We start from the raw sequence: 20,330 nt of genomic DNA on the forward strand, positions 1-20,330 counted from the left end.
GTTGATGGGTACAGTAGTCTTCCTGATATTTTCTGAGTCTTCTGAGTTTTTTCTCTCATGTTTTCTTACTAAAACCCTAAACCAATTCATTCTTGTTTCCAAGGGGACCAAAAATATAGGCAGCATCCCAGGAGAGCTCTAAGTTTCCAAGTCCAGGTATATACACTGCCTGAATCCCCAATCCATAGAAGGGAGTGAGGTGGATATGCAATAGCTTCTGGTCCTCCTTTTTTTCACAGAAATTAAATCCAGGTGCACAGTACAAATAGGAGCTATCGCTCGCTCAAAAAAGAGCCTGATATGTGGGATGAGCTCCCCAGCATGCTGCAGCAAGCCCCAGCAGCTAAGTGTGGATGTGCTGTTTCCCAGTTAGCAATACAAATATACAAGATTCCATTTGTTCTGTCTCATTCTTAAATACCCCAAAAAGTTCATCCACAGTTGCATGCATGCACATAATGTGTCACTATTCTCTTCCAGTGATTTTAGTCTTTCTGACTCCCTCCACAGGGAGCAAGAAAAACTAATTGATGATCTATTTTCAAGCTCTGATGATGCTCTACAGTTTTTACTACTGATTGATGAGCACAAATTATAGCGAAATCTCACTTTCTCTTTGTGGTCCAACTACAGCATACACAAATTATGTGCATCAAAATCAGCCTAGGTCAGCAAGTGATAATATTGGACAAAAGTAAGAATGCATTTGAGATTACATGATGATGCAATGTGAGATGATTATAATCTAGAAGTAGCTACTTGTTCCAACTAACATCACATTGGGCTAAAAAATGTTGACAGTAAGAGACAGCCTAGACTGATTAGTTTACAGACCAAATATATACAAAAAAGGATGGATGGAGAACATAAGAGCTTGTGAGATGCCCTTGAATATACATTTTGTCCATGGGTCAGCAAGAAAAATAAAAGAAAAAAACAGGTTTCCAGCTTGCAGTCCAATAACTCAAGTCACTAGATGAATAACTTCCTTATTAAACCAAAAAGTGTATTGTACCTTTTTCCCAAAGCCATAACCATTGCTTCAAAAGAGCTGTCATACCGAAGCAGTGGAATACTGTGTCCAGAGAGGGTGGACTCAATGAATTCTGACAGTCCAAAGTATTTCTTGTTTTCATTGTATAAATCTACGCCCTAGGACAAATGAAGAAACAACAATTTAAAAGTAAAGTTTCTTAATTATTACTTTATAATTGATTGATCATTGATATTTGATATATTTGCAATCCTTTTCTCTAATAAATATATATATATTCAGACATATATCAAAACAGAGAGGAAGAAACAGAATCATTTTTTGTGAAAGAAGACGACTCAATTTTTTCCTGTTTCTTTCTCTCTCCTTCTCACTCCCCATAGATGCACATATATACACAGAACACCTATATAGGTATAAATATCCACACATATGCAAAGGTAAAAAGTCTGCCACAAACTAAACAAGAAAAAGATGCCATGCAAACTTCATTCTTGTTCACAAAAATCAGGGGTCCTCCAAAGTCTTGCCAAACATGTAAATGTAACATAACATGAAAATCTCACAAAAGCACCTCAAATCTTACATTGCTGTATGAAGAAGGCCAGTGGATCTCATTGTAAGGACTGATATGAGTATGCTGTGTCTGCAGCGCATAGGGGAAGGAAGTCACATGGAGGGTCACAATATTTGGCGCCTCTTTCACCTCCCTGCAGTTCAACAGTCTATCAACAAGTCCTGTAGACAGTTCTGTTTGAGGATAAAGGCTATGCATAGCACTGCAAAAAAGAAATCCAAAACTCTCCAAAGTGATTGTCACAAGGGAACATTTGTGTCAGCGGAATAGCTTTACCTGGATGTGAAATTGAAGTTAAACATGTACAAGAAATGTAAGACTCTGTTCTGTGCCCTGCTTTTGTTGCGTAGAAGGATGGGAAGAGAAATTCAAGTTATTTCACTGCAGCTGAAAATTTCTAAGCCTAGTCAACTCCCTAGCTAGCAAATTACCAGGCTCTTACAGCCTTCAGAATATGAGAGAGAAAGGCTGAAAAGAAGCCGAAATTATGGCAGTTACCGATAGCCACACGGTCCTCTAGTAATTATGGCAAAATTGTTAGTGTTGCCCCTAAGAAAATATAATTCTCACCTACAAAAATCAATGCAGAAAATGACAGACAGTAAGTCAATATGACAGAAATACAGAAGAAGACTACCTGTGATAGAGGTGTTATGAAAAGGAATAGTTATTGTTAGAACAAATACCAGTATCATGGAACACCTACAGTCAGTTCCTTGCTCTAGTGTAAACTTCAGTCCAAATTCTTGCTATCTAATTCTTGGTATTTACCTGCAATGACTGAGTTACAGGCCTACTCACTCCAGTCTTTGTCTGTTAGCAGGGAAGAGCGATAAGTAACTCTAGAAACTGACTGAGTCCACCCATGATCTAAGTCAGCCTTTGGAGATGCCTGTATCTGCTGTGATTGTGTAGGCCATCCAGGGCAATTACACTCCTCCTCATTTAGGCATCTCAGTTAATTGAATTCAGTTAGGTGCCATGAATCCTGCTCTGCAAAATAGTCACTTAAATATCTGTCACTTATATATCTTTATTAGACAAGAGGAAAAAATAGCAGCGTTAAGCACAATGTAAGTACTTGCCTACCACTCATGGATGTTATATGAATAAATATTTCAAAGGTTATGACAGCTGTAACATAGGTCATATAAGCTCCTAAGATAGAGGAGAGCTGAAGAGGAAACCCTCATGCATGCAAAAATGAAAGTTTGGGGAAAATGATCATTCTTAATCAGTGCGAAAGCCAAGACTTTGTCATTCCATTTGCAAGCAAAATTGCATAGTGTTTGGTTTCAGAAACACAACCATGTTCCCACACTTGGAACATGTTGGTGTCTCTGCAACTCAGTACGTCCCCAAGCTCCCCAGTGCCTCAGCAGCTGGGAAGCAAAAGCAGCCCAACTTCTCAGCAGGCCGAGTGTTGAGAAGTCAAGGAAATATGGCACTGTGGGGGAAGCAATGAGCTATGCAAAGCTGACAGGAAGCCCAGTAAGCATCAGTCCGAAACCTCTCTGATTCCCTCAAAAGTTTAAATGAAATCACTACGTTTCCACAGAAGCTTTCAATTCTTACAAATCAATGATTGTAGACAGAAAAAACATTGTCCTGGAAAACTTCCCATCAGTTAAAGAAACAAGCAGCAGTGTTGGCTTATTAGTTGTCTAGTCGCTGTAGAGGATTTTTGCATGTTTTACAGCCCAGAGGGCACTGACAGAGGATAATGAGCTCTGTGTACTTTCACAGGAAGTCTTCCTTTGAACAGATGACAGCCAGCCAAAACAACAATGGTGGTGGCTGAAAGAAGATAAGAATGGTGAGCAAGGAAAGTTGAAATGTTCCACTGAGGCATAATATAATAAGCAAGATAGGGATAAGTGAAGGACCTTAAAAGAAAACATGTTTATTCACTGCATGGGAAGATGAATTTAGCAGAAAGCTGTAAACAAAGATGACGGAAGGGATAAGCCAAAAAGCTGCTTTTGAGAGCTAATACAAATAACAATAATTTCTCTAAAAACAAGTTACAGTTCTCTTACCTCATTAGATCCCAGTGTGCGTGATCATGGATTAGGACAAACAGTGTGTGTGGATTCTGCATAGAGTTTTGTAAAAAGACTTTGAACTTAATCTGGGCCTCTACATCCAGCTTCATAACATACTGTTCTACCCTCTGCTTTGTGAGATGCTCCTTTTCTAATCCAAGTTCTAATAAAATGCCTAAAGAAATGGAACAAATGTCAGTATTTACACATACAAATTTAACAAGTTTCTGTGTATCTAAGATAAAGATAACTAGCAAGCACCTGAGTGCCAGAGATGAAACAAAGTCTGCTGATAAGTCACTTCAGAGGGTGGAACACAAATCAAGAAATCAATTTTCTCAAAGGAACCCAAATCAAGATTTTGAGTGCTGGAGTCTGCAATTGAGCAAATATGAGACAGCAATTTCTGAGCCACTGCTAGCTGGAATGGACGAATCTGATGTCGCTCAATGTCATAACCTGTAAAGAGGCAAAATTTTGTTTAGATAAAGGCCCAAAGCCAAGCCTCATGCAAAATCTTAAAGTCTGGCAATGGATGATTTGTCTGCTTTTCAAGGTAGCTTCCTTGTAAGAATTATGCTCTACGAAAATCTAAATGGAATATGCAAAGAAATCTTTCTGCATTTGGGCATTTTAGTCTCTTAAATGCCTCAGGGCTGAAGTTGAACTCACACAACAGTGTTCTGCTATTGCAGATGTAAGGCTTAGAGCTTCAGAGACTACAATATCCAGAGGAATGAAGCAGAGCATCCATCGCTGTAAATACGGATAACCCAAAACATGAGTTTCTGTTAAACTCAGACAGAATTCAAGAGCCTAAGGCTCTGCCCGTATGCATCTAACTGCGGACTCACAGACCTAGTCTGAAGCACTCTCTCTCTCTCACCTCTTGAGAAAATACTCCTTACTTACTTGTACATACAGCTGCTCCAGTTCCATTCAGCATCGTTGGTTTATTTACTGAAGCAGAAAGAGATGAAGAAATGTGCCCTTGGTTTTCTTGATAAAATTTCTCCAGTAAAAAATCAATGTCACCCTCTATCAAATTGAAAGGATAGTGGTATAGACATCCATGTTAATAATAGATGCAATTCATACTGATTTTGTGTAGCAGATTTTAAAGAGCTTTCTGAATGCTGGCTAGTTGTCCTGTCCTTGGCTTACTGGTTCTTTTGTACAGGAACTCTTTCATTATTTTCTATTGCATCTGTTTCTACACTGTATCACTAATTAAAAGGCCAGAGAATGACAGACTAACTCTATATAACAGTGGCTAGGACTTTTATAGAGGATGGTAGAAAACCTGCTTCAAGGCCCTGCTCCAAATCAGAAAAAAGCAAAGATCTGAAACTGGGTTTGTATATGCCCTAACCATTGAGCTTTACTGTTCACTAATAAGGACTGCAAGAAGCTTTGAAAAATCTGATACAAAGCATAAATAGTTTTAAATCTTTAACATTTTTGAGAGACAGACAAAACAAATTGCTTATCAAGCTGAAATGAATATGAGTTTTGTGGCTACACACAATGCTGAAGCAAGCAAGATATGTTTTACTGAACTATGTGCATCTGCAAACATATCCTATTAAATTCAGCAGAGGCCCTGCTTACAGATGAAAGCTATACACAGAATATAGCATGCCTGTCCTGAGTACTTAGTATTTTCTCAGCATTTGGAAAGATGTCTGAACATGCCTGAGCTAAGCTTAGAATGGCAGTGTCTGCCCTGCAAACAGCAGTCCAGTGGATGTGGATAGCAGCTATTTTTGGAATTTTCAGTTACTTGTTCTGCCCAAAAAACAGCAAAAGCAAGGGATTTTGACAGCCATTCTTTGAAGAAACTAAGAGCAAAAACACTAACACAAATACAGACATGACTGTTCCAAAAAAACCAGGATTTCTCTAAAATGACCAGTCAAAATATCATGACATATCCAGAAAGTGTTCTTGTGATCTAATTACTGGGGTGATACGAATGCCAGAGGGAACTGTGACGTCCCATTTACACTGAGAAGTGCACTGCATTTGCTCTTGTCGTGTGATACAGTAACATTTACCACGTGGCTGTAACTGGCTCCGGACAGTCCTGCCTGCAGTAATCCTCAGTCTACTCAATTAAAAAACAATCCAGTAACCCTGGATTTCTGCAGTTCTCCTCTTTTCCCAATACATCATGATCAGGTTGACAGTATGATAAGGCCAATTTCAAAGGACAAATCCATCCTTTGATAAAAGAACTGTGTTCTATCATGGTCAAAATGAACTATGTGCTTAGGGCAAAAGAATTTATCCATTCATATGACTGACTTCCGCAGTGAAGAATTGTATGCTCAAGGACTTGCTTGAAGATTTCTATGAAACAGAGAAATTTTAGAAACCAACACTTTTTGGAGGAAATTCAATTCAAATGTACTTTCATTGAACTTTCTCATATATTTTTATATATTTCTAATAATATCTTGCTTCTGAAAGGTCATAAGCACTGCAATTTTCACTGATTTAAAAGGTTCAGAAAGGGACTTGGAAACATACCTATTTATAACACATTATGTACCTGGGCAGAGGGTGCTAAAGAAAGATCCCAGAGTTTCCACTTTGCCTGTGACCAGCTGATAGTTAACTTCCTTTTGGTAGTCTGAAGGACTGAGCATGCTCTCAGACAGAACTCTTGCCTGATATTTCCCTAAAAGATAAAAAAGTCCATTTGAAAGCACTTCAAACTAAAGTAAAAATGTTCTAAATCATAATAAAAATACCACCCAGTTAAATGAATACCACATACACACAAATAGCACAGATGAGTCTCTTTTTCTCTACTACATATGTATGCACACACATCTGTAAGATAGATTCATGATCTATAATTCTCTGCATTTCTTTCTTATTTTAAGAAATATGCATTAATACAGTATATAAAAAGAGCATGTAGATAGTCAAAGGACTTGTCATTTACCTTACTCTCATAATGAATCTTTGTATGGCTATTCAAACCATTTATTTAACTATCAGCATAGCCCTTGACAGGTTGTCAAAGAGAACAAGGTTAAAAGACCATCTTTCAGAAACTAAGGAAACGTTCAGTCCTCTGCTCAAAGTAATATTCCAGTCACAAAGAGCAGGGCAGCTTTATGTGTCCGCTGTAACTCTCCATTATTTATTTGTAGTTGTGTTATACGGGATTCCTTTGTAAGAAAACAGATAATGTAGGTAGCATGTGATCTGCTGGGGACAGACACCCAGCTGTGTAGCATCAGCTTGGGTCCATCAAAGCTCACTATTTCTTCATCAAAGCTCTACTCTCTGAGGCAGCTTACTGAAACTCCAGCTAACTCCTTGTAACAGAGAACATGGCATTATTCAGGTTTGTTTGGAGATACACCGTTGGGATCTCACCTGTTATCACAATGCAGGAATCAATGGCTCGATTTCTGCTAGCACATATGATCACCACATAGTTTGTCTTTATTAATTTTCCTTCAATAAGCAGCTTAAACATTTCTGAAAGCCCTTCAGCCAGAGAGTAGCTGCACTCAATGATATGGACACTGTCATTACAGGAACTAGCTGCCAGGCCTGCCAGCCAGGGAAGCTGCGCTGAAGTCACTGGTGAAATCTGGCTGGGCACTGGAGAAAAGGTCTGTGGAATAGCCTGTTGGTACTGACGGATTTCAGAGAGGTGTGATTCCCGCCACGAGCGCATGAATATTTGTTCCAAATCCTCAATCAAAGGGACCTGGTCCGAGGCTTAAAAAATTAAGAGGAAAGTGTTCATATCATAAAATGATTAAACAAAGATGTTGAAAGAAATCAATTCTTCTTTCAAAATAAACATTTTTTATGGATGATCATGTTTCAGATTTATATGGAGGTGAACCAAATTCTGTACTTTAAAGTCCCTGTGTGATACTCAAGTAGAGCTGCCCTAATTGGAACCTAAGCATCAGCAATTAGTAATACTTAAGAGGTTGAGTACTGTCTATGCCAGCTCAATACTACTTCAAGGAATGGCACTGTATGCAAGGGCAGTGAAATACAGCTGTTTTTCTTTTTAGTTTTTAATTGCTGAGCTCCCAGATTATAAGATAAACTGAACACTGCATGATTATATTTCACTGTGTGTCTGATTTTCAAGAACAATCAATCGTTTAGTTTTGTTTCATTACCATGAACAAAATTGTTCAATACAAAAGGTCCTAAGACTAATACTTAGAATCTACTAGCAATACCGTCTGGCCCTAATAGTCCCGCTCTCATTTGCCAGAATGTAACATATCCGTTGTAGTCTACCTGGATGAAGAATAATCTTACCTAGTTGAACAAGGTAGTAGACTGTCAATAAAAGCTGCATTTCCTCTGAAATAGGCTGTATTGTGGAGGCACCATATTGCTCATATGCTCTAGATAAAGACTGTGAATTTCTGTAGCAGGTGTACAGCAAAGGGCTCACTATGACATCATTAAGGTTTCCGCAAAGATATGGGAAGTTTCCATGACCTATAAAATACACAGTTTGTACACATCGATTTCATAACTTCCCATGTATGTATTAAACACTTTTAAGAGCAAATCTTTAAAAAGTGACAGCTTTAGCAGTCCTTAGCAGTAGGATGGATCTTTACAGATCTCTTACAAGAAAGATAAAAGGTTTTGTTACCTTTAAAAATAACTGGCTTTGCCTTACAGATTTTCAGCAAGTTGTCAGGAACTGAGACAGGTTCTCCTGAGCCCACCATTGGAGATGAAGCTGGCCCCACCAAAGCAGAATGTGGTAAAGATGATAGGCTTCCTCCATCTAAAATTTCATGCATAATATTACTATCAGGTCTAATACTGACAACATTGATTTCCTCAATACTGACAATAATGATTCCTCCAAAAGTTATTAAACATCATCTTACATCCACATTTAATATCAGTTTTACATACTTTTTATGGTTACATCACACATTTCATGAACTGTTGCTACAACCCATATTACTATGCTAAATTCCTTGAAGGATTAATTGTATGGCTGAGGTCTTAAACATCACATATGCATCTAAAGATATTGAAATGGGTATAAACAAACAATTCCTGGTATGAATGCACGAATACAGAGATGTATGTGATATTAATGCACAAATAGTTACGATGTGTTTTATTTGTATGATATATTTAGTTTCTCTGATTCTAAGCAGGTTTTCTTGCTATACATAGTAACAGAGAAAAAATTAGGCTTGACAAACTTTAAAATTTGTTCAGTCCTGATTTCTTTATGGAAATTTTATTTTAAACAATAATATGTTAAAAGAAAATGTTTTGGGGAAAGCTGATTTGTTTCACTGCATACAACTCATCTCTGTCTGGACTACAAAATCCAAGTAAGTGCCAAGAACACTGTGAAAAATAAGTGAACTTGACCTGACTTATGACACTAATTTTAGTGTCCCAAAGGTGTTTAGTTGTCTAAAGATGGACACAGGCACCTGTTGGGATTCATTAATAATGATTGGATGACTGAATATTAATGAGAGTTAGGCTCAGAGCCTCAAAGTGAAACCAATGAAAATGATGCACCTAAATAATTCTGAGAAAATAGCTATCCAATATCTTTCAAAACTCTACTGGGAATCTGCACGCACCTTTAAAATATTGCTTATTTTTCCCCATTATTTTCTGAATAATAAAACCAATATCATCATTATCTTGGGTATAGCTTACCATTTTTAATTCTATTTGGAACCTGTGGGTTGAGCTGCAAGTTCCAAGTTTCTGTAGATGATGGAGATTCTGGTGACCAACCTTTATGGCGCTTTTTTGGAGGCCCTGAATTTGTTAAAGTGCCTGAATAACAGTAATATTTCAGAAAAGTATTAGAATAGAATGTATTCAGTTTTGTGCATGATAATTCATTATGTTTGGATGGACTGGATGTGTACATTAAGTACTGTGGTAGACAGTGTCAATTTCATGTATATGATATTTTTTGTGGCTTTTATTTTACTTTGTTATGTCCTGCTTAAACATCTGGAAACCTTCTGGTGCAGATACCTCTTAATCATCTTGGTAGACTCCACTCATTTTATAGCACTGTTAATTCTGAGAGACATGTACTGAGAATACTTACATGTGTTATTTTGTAGTCAACACTATGGGCATTTTGTTCCTTTTATCTCTGAACACACAGCACAGTGTTCCAGGTGACATATTGCTGAACAAAATTTTCAAGAGTTTCAGGGTCATATTAATAAAGATCTGAGCCCTTTTCAGCATTTTTCCTGTTGTCAGGATTTTTGCTACTCCCTGGTGGTTATCATCTCTGTTTTGATGATATTTCATATTAATTCCTAGAAAATGACTGCTGCACTTTCCTCCTGCCCACATTTAGCTCCTTTGTTTGTATAACACCTTTGTTTGTATAACAGTAACTACCTTTCTCACAGTTTTTCTGGGAGGTCCAGGTCATTCATTTCTTTCATCTTCTTGTGCACAAATTCCCAGAAGGATGAACTTCCACTAACATGAAGTATTTCTATTTATTGAGAGTCAAAGGTCCTCCAGGAACTGCTCAGCATCTTGCAGGACTTCCCTTTTTCTATTTCTGGACATGACTATGCAAAGGCCATAACACTTCACACTGGTAGGGCTATGTCTCCTGACAGAATAGTTAGTCCCACATAAAATTCAAGACGGAGTTAGAATTTTTTTTAAAGAGATTAAAATTCTAAATAAACCCGAAGTCTTCAGATCTAGAATAAGACTGTTCACATGTAGAACCTCTTATTATATATAGCATTTTCAAAAATCACTTTGTCCTTTAAATTTTTACCACGTGAGGGCAGTATGTAGTCATTTGTGCTACTCATGCTTTCATTTAGTTCCTTGGCATAATGTTGTGGCAGAAGTGTAATTTCAAGATAAACAGAGCAATATAATATACTTTTCATTTGGAAATGCCTTACTCCTTCCTACAGAGTTATCTAATACACTGACATTGAAGGTAATCCTTCTGAAATGAACTGGGGAGATCAGTCTATTGTCTACTGAGAATGTGTTGCTGCATGGAAGAAAGAGATCAAGAATTGAATCGGCAGAAAACAGAATTTGGCTTTGATGTTAGCAGGGCAACTTGGGAAACCTTACTCTAAAGTAGAGCTATAACATGCTTTTAGCCATAATAAGGACTAACAATAACTTTCTTGCTTAAACGGGTCAGTGACACAGAATACAGTTTGTAACAGAAAACACAAATCTTGCTGGATAATAATGGTTCAGCGAGCACAATGTCTTAAATTTGGTGGAGCCAGACACCAAATTCTCATGCTCCGCCCCATGGTGGACTGCAGCTTAGGAAGTATCCCCATTTATAAAGCTTTCTTATTTCCCTCTGCAAAATCTTTTGGGTGAGATTAATGAGAATGTATCAACATTCTCAAAGAATCTAGATTCAGTATCTAGCTTGAACTTCTCTTAAATGAAATCAACTGTAAAATGTAATGATAAACTTCCAATTAATAATCTGAACTGTAATAAAATCATGGCTGAAATCATATAAACACAATTTCTCTGAAAATTAACATGGAAAATGGACTAAATAAGTGTAATGGTCACAAAATACTCAGAAGGGAATAGTCATTTCTGCTCATATGGGAAATGATAACAATGATGTCATTTATTCAATTCTTCTCTTACAGTCATGGAATATAGAGTTTAGAGTGATTAAACAACAAATCCATATAATACCTAACACTGAAGGTCTTGTCAAACCTGACAGGTTATTTTTCACCAGCTGTTGTTTAGGAGATTCCTTGCCATTATAAACCGCTGAGCTGAATGCTGCTGTTGGAGGGATATGATCTGTGGCTGCAGCTGGTAAGAAAAAAGAAAGTATTTACAATATATGTTCCAGGATCAAGATCCCCACTTGATATAATAAACTGATCATTTGATCATTTACTTAAATAGAACTATCAGGATCTGCTCAGAGTGAATGCAATGCTGAATAAAATAAACCCACTTTTATATATATAACATATATGTAATCTTATACCAGATTATTGCTGTCTGACTCCTGATTAAGCGACTAGGTAAAATCCCATTCTGCAGTTAAATACATGTGTCAGATCCTTTAGACCTTTTGCAGGTGGACCCTAGCTCTTATATGATGTTCACTGAAGAACCAGTGAAGATAATGAAGAGAATCAATCCTGGTTGCTTAAATTAACTAAAAATCCCCTCAGCCCAGATTCAGATTTTTCATCCTGTTTCCAAGCATTTTTTATTTTCTTAAGTGTGCTGCATTAAAAAACAGATAGATTTTCTCAAGCTTAATATGTCTGTAATTAATGTAGCTCTTTTTATATATTTAAACTCTGACAAATGAAGGCCAATACCGCTGTTGTAGAGAGATTAAGTATTTGTTCTGGAGAGGTACCAGCATTCCAAATCACAACTATTTAACAGGCTTCTATCTCACAAAGAGAATATAACCACCAACAGATGTTTCTCAGTTCTCATATGTGAATCTCTGTAGAGAGCTGTTTTCATTATAAAGAAGCTCAGATAGATCACTTCAGCCTCTATCATCCATCACCTTTTATTTATGTCAGGGTAATGGAAAAGCAAATGGTTCAATAACCATTTTTAATGTAAAAGTTACAGATATTAATCATTATTTTTTAATATTAAAACAGTTTTTTCTAGCAGAAGAAAAAGCTCAGACTCTTTTAAGCTGATATCCATGTAATCTCCACAGAAAAGAGGATTCTCGTCATAACATAAAATAGACTGGATCAGAGGAACAAGCTGAGGTGACACTGGTTCCTGTAACACTTGTCATCTGTGACCAGACAAGCAACAGCTGCAGAACAGTAATACCTATTCTCAAACTCAACTTTAAAAATAATGGCTTTTAAATATTTGGTTTGCCTTAGGTATGAGCAAGCTCCAGAACACCTGACCATTTAATTATTTCTTAATTCTTTATATATTACTCTGGAGAAAAAGGATGCCAGCAAGAGGACTTCAAAGTATAATTCCTTTCTTTATCTGTAATATATCCTAAATTATTCAATTTGGGCTTTTTTTTATGAAATAGTGTGTTTACTTGTTTGTCTTTCCATTCACACAAATACACACAAATATGCACACACAAAGTAGTGAGTGACACTACTTGGTAACCCAAAATGTTTCCCTTCTAAGCAGTACCTGTTTGTTGAGTCCCAGCTGGAGCATTTGGGTTTGCTGCTGGGAGAGATTCATTTGAGAGGCTGCCAGAGGGGCCCGAACTTTCTGGCAGCTGGAACAAGGTGCTCGAACAGGTGCTGGATGAAGACTGTCGGCTTCTGAACTCTTAGAAAACAAGAATATTCTTATGCACTGACAACAGTGACATTTGCTTTTTCTTTGCATACTTGCTTTGATAATTTCAGACATGAATTACTTAGAGACCACAGCACTTGTAAGGGAGGAACTGATGCCATCAAACATGCTATCCTCATATTAGGTCAGTTAATTGCTTCCTACAGCTGTTCCAGTAATTACCTAGCTTTAAAGATTCTTTCTTTCAACTGGTCTGTCTTAGGTTTTACGCAGACGCCAGTCCTTGTGACATCTAAGCCTGGAGGATGAAAACCAGAGCTCGAGCAAGACAGCTTCATTATCTTACCTGCCCCTTTCCAGCAGATTACAGATCCTTTGGTCAGAGCTCCCTGTGCATTCCTGACCAGATAATACTTTAAGTGTTTCTGTTTCTTGGGCTGAGTGGCCAGTTTAAGATTAATGTGATTGGAGAATTCCGTAAAGTAGCAGAAACCCTTCTTGCCACAGCCAACACAATTGCCGGAGAAGCCTGATAAAATAAACAATACATATAATCTGATGAAATAGGTGGGTCTCTGTTAATAACGCCCAAACAGGACTTTTCCCTGGAGAGAAGCAGCATTTTTCTTCTTAAACAACTTTATTTTTCCATTTTCCACAGTATTTCCATGCAAAATTTTCACATTGTATCAGACCAATGAAACTTTCTGAAAATGCTAATTACCCACAGAGAAACTCTGCAGTGTGCAATTAGAAGATAATCTGCCCCATGGACGCTTACTCTCTATTCCCTACTCATGCCCTGAAGCATTTAGGTTTCTTTAACTTTAATCACATCTAATGCACATTTTGACGTGCTATCATCCATAAAAAGCTCGGCTTCTGAGTTCTAATAATGCAGGTAAGAAAAATTCTCAGGAAGTTAAATGGAAAAGACTGAAATAACTTACTTTAGAAAAGAAGTAAATAATAAAGGATTTTTTTTAATTATATAAAATGATGAATATCTAAAGAAAGAAAATTGGGAGGTTTTGCTCCTTGTCTAATGATACAAGAATTAGGGTGTGTTCAGTGAACTGAAAAATGGAAAAATAAAATAAAGGATTTCACATAACATATGGAGAACAACTTTGGAAATAAATAATATAACTGGGCCAATAATATAGTAGATAGATAGATTCAGAGTCATTTATGAGAATGATAAATTCAGTCATAAACTTTCAATGAAATTATGTTTTCAAATTAATGTTCAATACTTTCTTTCTTCCATGGCAGAAGTGAACTGAAATCATAACCACTGAAATATAATGCTTTGTAAACACCTGTTGCTAAGATATAAATAGCAAAAAGTGATTTTAGTTTGATTTACAACTTGCTCACTTTCATTAGTTTTCAAATGTCTCAGAAGAATTTATTAAAAATCTAAGTTCATGTGGCAATTGTTCTGGTATCTATGGGAACACATAATTAACAGCTATTGAGAGATGCCTATTATATCTCTGATCCTGGTAGGCAGGATGATAAAGGTCACTATGACTCACAAGATCGGGACAAGTCATGACTCTGCATAATCCTCTGTATTAAATCAGCACAAACGCATCTGTCTAACAGCACAGCACCTTCAGTTGCTGCAATAAAGGCAACAAGAAAAGGAAGCAAAAATAAAATGGATGTGTTAACAGCTGTAGTGTTTGAATGCATCTTAAACAGATTAAGAAATCACAAAACTGCTTCTGTTAGGAAACGAAGACTTCCTGTGTATCTTGGCAGCATTCTGAGCATGACCAGCAGCAGTGCAAGTTTCGCCTGGTTGCCACTTACTAGCCCTTGTTTGTTGTCAAATGTAAGCACAAAGGGACCACTCCCAAAAGCAAAACAGAAGTACCTGTATCCTGTCCAGCTTTCATCCTTTTGCTCAGAGTAACCAGCAGGCTGCCAAAGCCACAGGTAGAAATATCTGTCCAACAGAAAGTTGGATAGGGGACATAAAATCTTTTCATGTGGATTTCAGATCAGCCACTACCAGTAACTCTTGTAAATCACCATCAACCTAAGCTAGGTTTAACAAACAATAACTTCAACCCGAAGCAACTTTTTGCCCTGGTCAACTTCTTTGAGCTCTTTGAGGCCTACTGGAAAATTAGTACACACTTAATATAGTATATAGGTGAGACCTAGTAAAAATTCAACAGATCTAGAATGCCCCCTTGTTTTGAAAAGTACTTGGAGAACATTTTAGAAGTTTATTCTTTAATCTTTTTAAATCACACTGTCATCTTTCACTTGAAGCTTGCCCCAGCTTCTGTGAATTCAACTAAGACGCCTTTCATGCAAGCCCTTTCATCCTGATTTGGTGTCTCCTAAAGCCATTCATTGCTCTGTTAATACAGCTCAGCTCTGGCATCATAGATACAATATAGCATGACTTGATCATTTCAATGCTATAAAAGAGCTGTTAAGTCATTCCAGATTGCAAGGCTAACTCTCAGACTGAAGCATCTGATGCCAGTCTTACTCATAACACTATGTTTAGCAGAAGGGATTGAGCAACACCGAGAAGCCAAACATTTCATAATTCTCTCTTCTCTGCATGACCTGTTAACTTGCTGTGGGCCAAGGTAGCAGCTGATAGAGAGGACAGCTTGTTTCATAAACAAGATGCATTAAATATTCTTCCATACATTACAGAAAGGACAAAGGTCAGGGGAGTCAGGGCAGCCATAAGGTAGCTCAATATATCTATGTCATGTGATTGATTTCACAAGAGAATTAGAAATCAATGCCTGGAGTTTAGAGGCTAAAAGCCTTTCACCTTTAGGTCACCAGTTCAAATCCAACTCAGTTCAGTAGTGACTTAAGGCTGTAACTCTCTGTAGATTGTTTAATCAGAGGTTATTCAGTTGTATCGGATATTATATCACATGCATTTGCTTGAATTTGCCACATCACAAGGATCAATTACCCACAATTTAAAAAGCACTTCCACAATAGGGACCCTGTGGTCAGAAGAGGGACCTTGGACTAAAAGGGTATGAAAACTGACCTACCTTCTCACTGGGGAAATGATTCCTTTGGATCAACATTGAGCTTGTGCTAGGGATAAACAGAGGACTTCAGGCTGGAAGGATATCCATCTAATACTGGCATAATCTAATCTTTCATGAGTAGGCAGGTGTCTTCTTGTTTCTCTTTTAAATTAATAATGGGGTTTTAATTAATGTTAATATTTTTGTGGAAGGTTATGTAACTTCCTTAAGACAAAGAATGACCATTTTTCAACTTTTCAACAAAAATATTTTTTCTGTTCAGTTCTACTCACAAGCAAAAAGCCCACAAACAATGTTCCACATTTTTCCCTCCCATTCAGTACCACTCCATTTAAAGACTGAAGTCCTGCATTTGAAAAAAATGGAATCAGTATGGTCAACCTAAAAAGCTCCATTGTAGCAGTAACTCACTATTATTACAATGGCCTAATAGGATGTCGTACATTTTAACAGAAACAGCCACAATATTTTATACTACAATGTTTTCTTACACACAGCTTACAATGCAAGCAAACTAATCTTTTCCTCTGTCATTCCGACCTCAGGGACCCACTGCAAAAAAGGATTTCTTATTCTCTGCTAGGGAAGTGGGCAGCTGTTTGGTCTTTTGGGAAGAAAAATGATGGCTGAATAGCTGCTTTGTTTACCATGACAGACTCTCCTTGAGAGGGAGAAGAGAGGAAAAACCCAAAAGAGAAAAGCCTTTGGGACTAGTACAAGTTAGCTGCATTTATTAGGAAATACTAAACACTGCACAATGACAGAAGTGCTTCCTCCATCTAAGCATTCCTTCAGGTCACAAACCAACAAGAAATAGCTTCCCAAAGACAAAAACTGAGTCTATCCTGCAGATAAGTAAAAGTTGTGATCTAACTTGATTAACATAAGTATACAAGGTACATGCTCAGGTTCCTCAAATATGAAGAACTTTTGCTGGACAAAAACAGCCTTTCCAAGAACATGGGATTTTCCCATGGAATAATATATCAACTGTAAAAACAAACAAACAAAACAACCTAACTCTTCAGCAGAAGTGACTTTCAAATCACAAGCACATTTGCCTTGATGGTGGGACAAGCTATTAGCATAATCAATAAATCGGCACAAGCCCCAGAGGCATATCAACAGCCTCTAACGGAGACAAGCCCATAAGTCAAAAGCCGTTCAGGAAACTACCAAGACATTTCCTGTTTTCTTCTGGAATTTTTATATGCTTCACAGGCATCTGCACAAACGTACACAGGCAGACCATGAGAAATCAGGAAACTACTGGGTATTGCATTAGTGTCTTTTCCCTTCAAATAAATTCTTTCGGAAAAAACCTACAATAGTAATTAAGAGCTGCCTTACAAAAACACAGTCCATCAAGAAACAAAAAATTAACCCAGGAAAAAGCAATGTGGTTCAAGGGTTAGAAGTAATGTGCGTGATTTACTAATAAGTCTTGCCAAAAGTGTGGGATACACTCTGAGTTACAGTGACAGCTCACTTGAATTCAAAATGAATCTCTTCGCTTCACTAAGATTTTAGGAACCACTTTACATGTTCTCTCAAAAAGGCAACATGTTTGAAGAAGAATTGCCTAAACCTAGAATACTAAAAATAAGTCTTCTAGCCCATCTTTAGAGAGCGCAATAATAAGAGCTTTGCCTCTCTATAGTAACTATGGAAAGTTATCAGCTTAAATTTAGCACACCACAGAGATATAACTGTGGTATTCTAATATGCAAAGAATTTAAAACAAGAATGGTTCTCTCTTTTATGTTAATGTGTCCAAAAATGTGAGACTGTGTATGTCTGGCTCTAATTTCACTTACCATGATGTGACTCAAGTATAACTCCACTGAGTTCATCCTAACTTACATCAGGATATGAAAGCCAGAATCAAACAATCATTTCTACCTACAGTACAGTGTATTGCACCAATAATATGTTATCCTGATGTCAATAAGTTATATCATGGTTTTTTCATCAGCTTATATAGACCAGAAATTTTATTTTATTTCCAGATTTTGGAATTGTTAAGATTTTGGATCTTAAAGTATGTAAATTCTTTCAGACTGAAGCTTGTTATAGAATATGTAAAAGTTATCCTACAGCATTACTAAAATTCTTTGAAAAAGAATGTGATTCACTGGTTTTCAAATGTAAAACAACAGCCAAGAATAAGCATATAAATGGCTTCAGGAAACTAAAATAGTATTAAATAAGCAAGCTTAGGATACAAGTAGCGTAAAAACCTGTCAGTTATGTTCCTGTTGCCTTTTTCTGTTCTTGTTTAACGTGCAATTAACAAATACACTACTTCCTCTCTGCTAACAGCCTAAGGAGCTTAAGCTGTTAATAGTGCAGCACTGAATGACTTGAGTGGTACAACATTCCTGTCTTTATCTTTAAAATGACAACAAGTTGGTAATTTACAATCCTCTTAATTCCTTTACAATCACAGGTCAAATGTACTGTGACCAATCCAGCTCTGTAAGATCACATGAGGAGAGAAATTACTGTACATAGAATTGCGTTATACACCTTCACACTACGCTGTCATCCCAAATGCCTTGAAGAGTTACTCAACTGAGATAACAACTGAGTTCACATAGTATCTCTTACTGTTTGTGAAAGAAAATGGTTAAAAGACACAGTGGCGTATGTTTCTTTGTTGCTGTTTAAAGCTCAGACCAGTCTGTCATAGACAGACTATGCAGCATTTTGAAAATGATATATAACTACTTGAGCATGCCTGACTGTAAATAGAGTTCTCCCTTACACTATATACCATTTTCTCTGATACAAAAACTATTCTATTTTAATAGCATCCCCATTTAGTTCATTCATTCACATCATTGCAGATCAACCCTAATTATCAGATTTTGGATAAGGCTAATGACTAGCAGAAGGACTATAATAAAAATACATAGCAGGACCCAGTTTTACTTCAGCAGCTAGACATTAAAATAGATGAAAAATAATAAAATTTTAATTATTCTCTCATCTTAAAATAATTTGTAATGGAAGACTGAATTCAAACACACAATATTACCTGCTTACACATCAAGGAAAAATTTCAGCTCATAAACAATCATATCTATTTATATTAGAATAATACCAAGAAGTCATAGCCTAGAATACAGAATCCACCCTACTGTTTAAGCAGAGTGGAGAATATGATCCCTGTCATAATCCAAAGAAAGCCATAAAATTCTGTAGTCCAAACTATCATCAAACTGTTTATTTGTATATAGTACCCAGAAAAGTCCATCCACAGTCTGTCCAAATATGTCAGTATTTGGAAAGCTAAAATAAAGAGACAGGCAGCATTTCAATTAGTCCTTTTACCAGATGTGTAGTTCCAGCAAGTAGGACATAAACTGATCGGACAGTGACTTTTGTCTTGAGCTAACAGATAGAAGGCGATGAAGCATTTTTAATGAACTGGCCAACTAGCATTGCCAGCTCTGAGTTGTTATCTTCTTGCGTATCACCAGTGGGAGTTATCGTATACACACGATGGAAATAAGATCTGCTGAACTCACCCTGCAAAAAAAGACTAACTATTAAGGTAGTCCAAAGAAGCATCCACTAATGCAACCACAGACACTTACCCAACAGGGCATTGCGCCCATTGTCATCTGGCAGGAATCTTTTATCCACAGCACACACTAAAAGATGATCAGGTAAATTTGGTGACTTTGCACCAACAAGTAAAAACCCTGATGGTACCTCAATATGCTCATTGGAAATTGAAACCAGTCTCAAATCTTTACCAGCCTGGCAGAAACCTAGGAAAAAAATCAATTCAACATATTTTAAAATGAGAAGTTTTTTGTTTAAATACTCACTTTTGTCTTCATTAAAAGATTTCCAAATTGTTTTTTTAATGAAATGCAAAGTTGTATCCTCTGAATTCAAGGGCAAACTAAGAGATAATTTTCTTCCATGCTCTCTGGTCAGCTATAAACAAATGCTAACGATACAACAAATAAACACAAATCTGAAAATCTACAATGAATTTTCCCATGGTGATGTTGCACAGTCTAAATATTGACGGAACTATTTACTAACATAATCACAGTTTAGGTCATACTTTTAAAAACAAAGATAATGACTCTCAATATCTGGTGAATTGCACTGGCTTTTCCTGTTTGGGGGATTTTTTTTTCACAGCAACATGGGAGGAGGTACACTTTAAGTAGTAAAATGTCATGATAAAGCCATAAGAATTACAACATTCATTTTAGCATATCTTATGCCTGCATACTTAACTTTTTGAAAGGTCAGGTTGCATAACAAAACAAAAGTTCTGTCCTCAAGCCAAGTGTTCTAACACAAATGCTTATCTGACTCACTCAGCAACCACCCTGTGAAAT

At 36.9% G+C, this 20,330-nt stretch overlaps 1 protein-coding gene across 8 annotated transcripts in view; it reads right to left on the reverse strand.

Annotated features, from left to right (window-relative positions):
• GREB1 (growth regulating estrogen receptor binding 1) overlaps positions 1–20,330 on the reverse strand; it is a 100,399-nt gene that overhangs the window by 32,598 nt on the left and 47,471 nt on the right. For 6 of the 8 annotated variants that reach the window (XM_026097225.2, XM_026097223.2, XM_026097224.2 and 3 more), the window contains exons 4-17: positions 19,566–19,742; positions 13,263–13,445; positions 12,803–12,946; positions 11,339–11,464; positions 9,317–9,439; positions 8,271–8,408; positions 7,925–8,110; positions 7,010–7,360; positions 6,171–6,299; positions 4,529–4,654; positions 3,878–4,075; positions 3,611–3,791; positions 1,581–1,773; positions 1,016–1,152 (exon numbers count right to left, since the gene is read on the reverse strand). In XM_026097225.2, coding sequence (XP_025953010.2) covers positions 1,016–1,152; positions 1,581–1,773; positions 3,611–3,791; positions 3,878–4,075; positions 4,529–4,654; positions 6,171–6,299; positions 7,010–7,360; positions 7,925–8,110; positions 8,271–8,408; positions 9,317–9,439; positions 11,339–11,464; positions 12,803–12,946; positions 13,263–13,445; positions 19,566–19,742 — 2,392 coding nt within the window. Of the gene's footprint in view, positions 1–1,015; positions 1,153–1,580; positions 1,774–3,610; positions 3,792–3,877; positions 4,076–4,528; positions 4,655–6,170; positions 6,300–7,009; positions 7,361–7,924; positions 8,111–8,270; positions 8,409–9,316; positions 9,440–11,338; positions 11,465–12,802; positions 12,947–13,262; positions 13,446–14,801; positions 18,078–19,565; positions 19,743–20,330 lie in introns of those variants that run through there. The other 2 variants (XM_026097227.2, XM_064508456.1) reach the window with 2 other exon arrangements.

Source organism: Dromaius novaehollandiae, chromosome 3 (genome assembly GCF_036370855.1).
Source record: "Dromaius novaehollandiae isolate bDroNov1 chromosome 3, bDroNov1.hap1, whole genome shotgun sequence".
In the NCBI taxonomy this organism is placed as follows: domain Eukaryota; kingdom Metazoa; phylum Chordata; class Aves; order Casuariiformes; family Dromaiidae; genus Dromaius; species Dromaius novaehollandiae.